The 8127-nt window shown below is 40.4% G+C and overlaps 1 protein-coding gene across 1 annotated transcript; it reads left to right on the top strand.

Annotated features, from left to right (window-relative positions):
* Positions 1-4913: 4913 nt before the first annotated feature.
* cdkn1cb (cyclin dependent kinase inhibitor 1Cb) lies at positions 4914-6916 on the top strand. Its single transcript, XM_063876921.1, has 3 exons — positions 4914-5624; positions 5792-5909; positions 6363-6916. Exons 1-2 carry the CDS (start codon positions 5096-5098, stop codon positions 5905-5907), a joined length of 645 nt encoding a protein of 214 aa, XP_063732991.1. The 5' UTR covers positions 4914-5095; the 3' UTR covers positions 5908-5909; positions 6363-6916.
* The last annotated feature ends 1211 nt before the right edge of the window (positions 6917-8127 follow it).

Raw genomic sequence — 8127 nt, 5'->3', positions numbered from 1 at the left:
GGCCCACTGAGAACTGAGAACCGTAACGGCCACCATAAACTGTGAGGACAGAGGTTTTGTTATTGTAAAGGTAAATGGATGACAGGAGTAGCCCAAGGCCTAGTATTTGTCTAAACTCAGTTTATAATGTTTGACTGCAAGCCATAAAAAGCACTTAGCATTCAAACAAAAAATAACCCTTGAGGGATGCTGCTCCTTTGAAGACATTTATTGTTTCCAAACAAAGAATATTTTTGTATGTTTAGAATCTCTTTGATTCAGAGCATATTATATAACTCTCTAAATCCCACAACAATAAAGAAATGTTAAAATGCAAGACATTCCTCAATCCGAAACCTCAAAATTAGGCTACAGGAAGAAGAGATTGATCTAATTCAAGGGACAGAGCGACTTTACAAAAGTTAAGCTAAGCCTTATCTTGGAATGAACAGCGATAGTCTAGCACAAACGGTTCAAATTGGCTTTCGATTATTGATTTTAATGTATCCTTCTGCTGAATATTACGAAAACATTTCCAGGATTATTTTTAACCACTGGATTATTCTGTAAAAAATGTTATACTGCAATTCAGAGCTAGTTTTTGGCTGAAACATCTCCCTACGATTCACGACACCATTTTTATAAGTGCTGGGGAAAAAAGTAATTTGAGGATTAAGGAGTACTTAAGTGCTTTAATTAGAAAGAAAAATAAACGTTTCGTGCCTTGTCTTACAAAAAGAGAACACAATTTGCTTTTTTTCAAATTTAGTTTTGGGGCATGTCACATAACAATGTATCTGATGGATCTCGGCTTTCTATTTTTTTATGACTATAGTAAATAAAAGCAATGTCAATGACAGCTGCGTCTTACAGAAAAATTGTTTAAATTTAAACTAATAAAACATAGGTTTAATAAAAAGTCATAGATGTAGCTTCTGGGTTAGTACTAGAAACTCTAATGACATAAATATATGCTGAAGTTCAACATTGCTTTAAATCAACAAACATACATGGGATTATGAAATATTAGAACTGTCAACATCTGTATTTGTGTGAGTTTACAATGTTAATCCAACCGCTCACTTTCTGCTCTACTAACATTTCACAGGAATATCTAATGAAACAATCAAGTGTTAGTGAAGTTCGCTTCTATTAGAAGTTTTTCAAAGGGTCTGTTGAGATTACAGATAAACGCATGATTTCGGTGGAGTGTATCATTGGGTAGGAAACAGTGGCTAACTCATTCGGGAAATCACTGTAGTCAGGTGTGACAAATGATGGCCAACATCAAGCTGAGAGGCAGCACGCAAAGAAAACTGCTTTATGGGTTTAGCATAGGGTTTGGGGATCAAATTACCATTCATCCTGCTTCTAAAGGAGCCTGCGGTGATGCCTGCAGCCCCCCTGTCACATCAAAGGGATGAGTTTGATCAGGTGATTGGTCTAGAAGGGGGTCAGTGTTTCTAAAAGGTCTTGTTACGATCCAAGAAAAGGTTTGTATCTATTTAAGTAAGTTGAATTGTATCATATACTTTAATTTGAAGATGGATTTTCTGTGTTTGTGTGTGTGGGGGGGGGTGTTTAAAGATCAAAGAATCAGAGTGCTGCATCTGTCAGAGGTAATCAGGCTGGAAGGCATCACTTTAGTTGACTGACCTGCTGCTCAGAAAAAAAAGTGCTGAGATTAATCTAATTAATGTTCATGGCCTTTTTAGAATTACCTGATTGTGTTTGTTCTAGAGCAGACTTTAGCAACAATTAATCGTTCTCTTGTCAAAGCTAATCTGTGACCAGTGTGAAACACGTGAGTAATAAAACGAGACAGATGATTTTATGTTAAGGGATAGTTGGATGGCAGAAAAAATGCCCTGTTGACCATCCACTTCATTGATTACAAGGAAATAAGATAAAAGTAGTTACTTTATTCAATAATGTATGAGGTACAATTTGCTTTCTATGCATACACACAGCATATACTACAAAAGGCCATGTTAGAGTTCTACCACCAGGGGGAGCCAACACACAACACATAGCGAGTTCAGCCTGCCGTCATCACAGAGAGAGGAGGGATTGCTTTATGACTAAGATGAGGGCCAGAATGATAGCAGTGATCATGAGCTAGGTATGCATTTCAAAGACAAACAAAAAAACATTCTAGCAGTGTTCTTCCAATAGGCATACAAAAGCAAATTGCTTTTTAAGGTTGTCCTCACCAATATTGTTGATGCAGATTGTGTTTTATTATGAATTATTAATCACTTTAAAGAGAGATGTTGTTTGTGTCTTGGTGCTGCTTACAACCTTATGATATGTAGATAATTCTAGCATCCCTAATATCTGAATCACATGTCCAACCTGAGGATTTGAGCATCACCTGATAAGGGGACATTACATTCAGAGAGCATCTGACCTTTAATGTAAAAAGTTAATTATTTTAACAGGTGATCTCTAATTTAAAGTCATGTGACTCTTTAGCAACTCTCACATGTCAAATGTGCCATAGCAACCTGACTCTCATGTGACATCATGATGATGCCCTGTAAACAAAAAGTCACAGGTTTAACATCCACAACAGCCACAGTGTTTTATAGAGCAGCAATAATAAGTCACATCAGGATCAATATATTGCAATTTGAATAGATAAAACACACATTTCCACTCCATCTCTTTATAGATTTAGAGGCTTTATTGTGTCATGCACGATAGCTATAGCATAGTTCTTGACAATGAAAACCCCAGGCTCCTCCAAAAATGCACCGTAATGTAGACTTAAGACACAAAAAGAAATTAAGAAATAGGATGGAGAAAAGTTTAAATTAGCTGCTACTCTTTGCATACACAAATACTGTGTTTTAATATGGGTGGTTGTAGCATATGAATTGCAATCGCTGCAACTGTTTTATTTTGTGTAGTGTTTACTCTCGTTACATATGTCTTTACTTCTGTGAATTTGTATATATTTGCTTTATTGTTAATGTTGTATTTTTTATTATATTTGTATCTCATTCTGTCCTTTAAATATGGTTAAATCAAGTGTAATGTTTGACAACACTGCTGCTGTGACAAATGATCTATCTGTCTGTAGAGCTTTCCAGCAGAGGAAACTATTGCTTTATATATATATATATATATAATTATTATAAGTGGTAGGAAGAATTATATGTATGTTTATATTGTAATCAAACCAGGTTACTGTAACTGATTACTGTAATATCTTTCATGTTATATTAAGGGTTATTTTGTTATCGTACCTGGTCTCCAGTCTGTGTGTGTGTGTATGCAAGATTCGCCACAAGGCGCAGGTGCCTCCCCCTTTTGTCGGTTCATTTAATTGATGGCCAGGACTGGTACGCCTTGTCGGTGAGTGACTATGAGCTGAGTTAAATAAATAATTACTGTAAAAATGAACGAGTATGATTTCATTGGTTAATTCGGGTTTGTTTTGTGTTTGCATTGCAGGTTTACAACCTAACTAATGTCACCACTAACTAATGTCACTGAGTAACTAACGTTACCAACAGGCTAGTGTAGCTGTAGCAGTTGGGCTAATTAGTGGGTGAATTTATTGTGTATGTGTGCGCAATAAAACTGTACGAGTGATAAAAAGTGATACGAGTTGTATCCGCCGTACTTGTCCGGATAACCCTTCCAGAGGGGAGTTTATTAAACTATAGCGGGTAGTTGAAATACTGGACACTGTCTTCTAACAAGCTCGTGATGCAGTACTACATATACACCACTAAGGGGCGCTGTGCATCTTTGATTCTCTCCTAAGGCGTTGCCTGTGCGTCCTGACTGAATCTGAGTACAACAGAATGCAGATAGTATGCACTCAACGTTATTAAAGGTTTGGTTCTGATAGTAAGGACAGTTATATGTAACCACAGAATGATCGTAATGTATACTAAATAATGATGCATACGTGACCAATTATCTATTCCACCATATCTAACCAGTAATTATCCTATCTCATACACACACACATTAGTGGTGACAGCCTGATTGTATCATGGCTGCAGTGATTTATAACTTTGTGGATAGCATTACTTTTCCCCTGAAACTTGAGTACCTATGTTAATCTAGTGTGATAATGATACTTATTTTTGGAGAATGGAATATGCCATGTCTTGCAGTGGTAATTTACTACTTAACATGATTACAGCTTTGTTTAAAGAGTTTAAAGCTGCTCAGCTGGGCTCAAAACATTTCATCTGTGACCTTGCCTTGGCTCTTTGTTTGTGTTGTTTACTTTGCTCACGTGCGTAAAACCAAAGCAGTTCCCAGTGCAAGGGTTTGCACACGGCTGAGTGAAGACACTGTATGACCCGAAGAGCCCACAATATTATTGAGGTGAGAGAGAAAAAAGGGAGTGTGTTGAGATAAGAGGGTGCGTGTACTATATCGAGAAACTTCAAGGGGTCAAACATCGGACAGAGAATGTAACCAGCAAGGTTACATTTGCAGTTGTTTCTCTTCATTATATTGAAAAAATAAATAAGTATTGAATTGGTTTTGTAAAATGGTTCAACGACCATTTGGTGCTTTGCAACATGAAACGACCGATGTTAGTCCATTATCAAACACAGCAGGCATTGTTCGTTAGAAGAAAACAAAATTAAGTCCGATTATAGACGCACAACCAGCTGCTTGGTTATGGACCCAAATCCGATTTGAAAACGCAGCTCCATCAGTCTGACTCTTACACTGTGAAAGTATGCAGAGTGTTATCGAAAGGATTGACGCTCCGTGAGACCAAAACGCTGCGCTCTGCAAGACCCACAGCCAAATGGGCACCAGGGGCCGATGGGAAATCTGGGTGGGGGTTGTGCGTGTTTTTGGAGAGGGTTGGACTTATTAAGGCAACCAATGAGAACGTCTCCTGAGGTGGCTGCTCTGACAGAGGAGTTGTTCTGAGGTTATATACCCAACATCTTACTGAGAAGGTACATTTAAACAGAACTGAGAAGTGGAGAGAGACGCACGAGTGAGGAGAAAGAGACACATTTTCGGCACGACAACAACAACAACAACACCTTATACTGTCTCACCAGGGATCGATCAGCCAAATAGGGCATCTTATTGCGTGTTTTGGGGCTTTTTTGGAAAGATTTTGGAGATGTCTAACGTCCAGTTATCGACAAGCGCAATGGAGAGGCTGGTGGCCCGGAGGACATTCCCTCTATACAGGCGCACAACCGTCTGTCGCAACCTCTTCGGACCGGTGGATCACGAAGAACTACAAACGGAGATGAAAAGCAAGCTGCGGGAGATTTCAGAACGGGACCAACAGAGATGGAACTTTAATTTTGAGGCCAACGCCCCGCTGGATGGGGTTTACGAGTGGGAAGAGGTGTCCGTGGAAAAGACCCCTGTGTTTTATCAGGACTCTGTGCAGAACGGCAGGACCATTGTGCCCGAGACACCCGTGAAGAAGAGGCCCTCTTTGGACTCTGTTCTCCCGGAGAGCCCTGATAATATGGATGTACTGGAGCGCTTGGCTGTTCCTGAGAGCAGCAGCACTCCGTGTCCGGTGGAGGTCAACCAGGAGAACCGCACAGACAAGCTCAACTCAGGGAAGCCGGCTCACAGACAGTGTGGTAGACAGAAGAAAACGACCACAACTGACAACAACACACACATCACAGGTAAATATAAAAATACTATCATTTCATTTTAAACAGGAGTGTGTTTTTCGTTGTCATGGCTAAGCCCCGTACCCACATTTCGCCCTGCCTGTTTGGTTGTCTGCTCCGTGCGTAATTTCAGCTCTAGTGGATTCATGTGTATTAAATATATTTTTTCGTTTCCTCAGACTTCTTTGTGAAACGAAAAAGGTCTGCTGATAAGAAAACAAGTGAAATGAACGCCTGCCACCTCTCCAAGTCTCCAATCTCGCTGGAACAAACTCCCCGAAAGAGAATCCGTTAAAGGTAAGAATCATTCTCGTGTTTTTCTAAACTGTTCAAATCGTCAAATCTTGTTTTATTTGTCATTTCTGTTTTATTACATTACAGGTTATCAAACTGTTTATTATCAATAGTCGTGGTGAACATGATAGCTGTCTTTTAATCAATTATATCTGTATATTTTCTGCATTGATTAAAAATGATTACGTGAGCCAAAAAAAAAGCCCAGGCAGTCTTATCTGGGAGGGGGTGGGGTTGCGGTGGTGAAATCGCAGTAGTAGCGATAGTAGTAGCTGTAGTAACACCAGAGGTTGGGGGAGGGGGATCTGCGTCACGATGTGGCGGGAAAAGTCTCGGGGAAAGGGTGACGCCTGCTTACTACTCCGGTTTCGTCCAAAGGCTGACTGGCGTCTTAACTCGGAATGACTGCTGCGAAATACTCAGAAAACTTACCGTGTTTTTGTTTTCCTTCCTCAGGTGTTTTGCACTATTTGCCTGCGACTTTTTGAGGATCAAGACGGGAGTGTTTTCCCCCGCTACTTAAACGCTGGAGAGGAGAAAACAGCGGACGGTGTGCGGGAGAAAGGAGCCCCATATCCGACCGGCTGCTCCAGCTCGGTACGCCAGGCGGAGCGTCACCAAACCCGGGCATAGACTCTCAGGACTGAACGGTTTGGGGGGGAAGAGGGAGAGGAAAGAGAGGACATTTCGCCGAATGACTTCTATCCAGTACAAATGTAGCATTCATGTTGCTTTTGCATACAGCCACTCGACAGTGTTAAATGTTTAACATCTGTGCAATCCTAATTAATTTTAAAATAATTGTCTACACTGGCCAAAAGTGTACAGCTTTATAGAGACAACAGCCTATAAATGTTTATTTTCTGTTATTGTTTTTCTGTTAATGTTTATTTTAAGACTATTCTAATTTATTTCTTTGTGTTTCTGAGCCGTTCTTTGTGTTTTCATACAAGTGCCCTAATTATGTCTTGTAAAAGATGAGAATAAAATATTGTTCACTTCAACTTTAATACAGATTTGTTTGTTGCATTTTTGTCCATTTTATTTTTAGATGTGCGCACTAGATGTTGAGACTGAGAAAATAGACATTTGTGTTTTCTGCTTCCTGCTCGATAACATTTAGAGAGCCAATAGAAACAACAGCGTTATTGTGCATTTATTGAATGCTAGCCTAATTTACCTTAAGAGTTATCTTAATAGCCTACATAAAAAAAAGAATATTCACTATATTTAACTTCAAAAAAGCCCAATTAACACCACCGATAATCCAAGAACCGTTATGGCACACGTCTATGACTCTGCGCCTCCCCCAGGTACATTACTGTTCACTGAGCTCCGCCTGTATCTGTCTACACTATGGGCTCATACACCTTGCGGGGGGAAAACGCATTGAGACGTGCAGCTCTGGGCCGCATGGCAGCTGCGGGATATAGGCTGGGATTTAAAGGCCCTTTCGCCTTCTCTAAAGAAGCAGCAGCTGCCTTTGGATCCCCGCTTTGTCCGCCACGGAGACACCCCCACATCCACCCGCACTCAACTCTAAAGACCCACTCACACACACTGTTTACTCCGCCGTGGATACACCGGGCGTGGAGGCCACCTGCCAGAGCTGGAAAAAGAAAACTACTAGTCTTTGTAATTGTCCTATTGAAACAAACCATTCACCAGGTCATACTTGCAAGTTTACCCTTAATTGAAAGAAGCCAAATACAGCTGTGTGTGTGTGTGTGTGTGTGTGTGTGTGTGCGTGTGTGTGTGTGTGTGTGGATGCGCACTGGGCCTGCAGCGTCTGGAAAAACAGAGTTTCTCCCTTCGTTTGAATTGCTTTGACTATCTGACACTAATGTTTTAATGAAAATGGAGACTTTTGATGGCCAGAGTGACTTTGTCAGCTCCATGCAGCCATAAGCTCTGACGGGCTTGTTCTGATTTCCAACACAAAGCGCTCTCCGGCTCCATTCTTTCCTTTTTGTTGCCATATGGCAAATCCATGTAGACATAGCCAAGACCCATTCAGTCAGCCGCAGAATGTCCTGCATCAGAGAACAAAAGAGACTTTGTCTGGCTGCTCTATTGATACGAATGGACGAAAAAAATATTATAATTAATCTATGGCTATATCCAGCTAATTAACGCCCATATGCCCACGGGGAGCTGCGAGGCCATTCAGTGTAGTTTTAAAATCTCAATAGTTTACATGTTAAAGACAACAGCTGTTCAT

Source organism: Eleginops maclovinus, chromosome 2 (assembly GCF_036324505.1).
Source record: "Eleginops maclovinus isolate JMC-PN-2008 ecotype Puerto Natales chromosome 2, JC_Emac_rtc_rv5, whole genome shotgun sequence".
In the NCBI taxonomy this organism is placed as follows: domain Eukaryota; kingdom Metazoa; phylum Chordata; class Actinopteri; order Perciformes; family Eleginopidae; genus Eleginops; species Eleginops maclovinus.
This window is presented reverse-complemented; position numbering and strand designations above follow the sequence as displayed.

Coding starts and splice junctions, on each gene's coding strand:
- cdkn1cb (XM_063876921.1), top strand. CDS start 5,096: ATGTCTAACGTCCAGTTATCGACAAGCGCAATGGAGAGGCTGGTGGCC. Junction 5,625..5,791: donor CAACAACACACACATCACAG/GTAAATATAAAA, acceptor TCGTTTCCTCAG/ACTTCTTTGTGAAACGAAAA.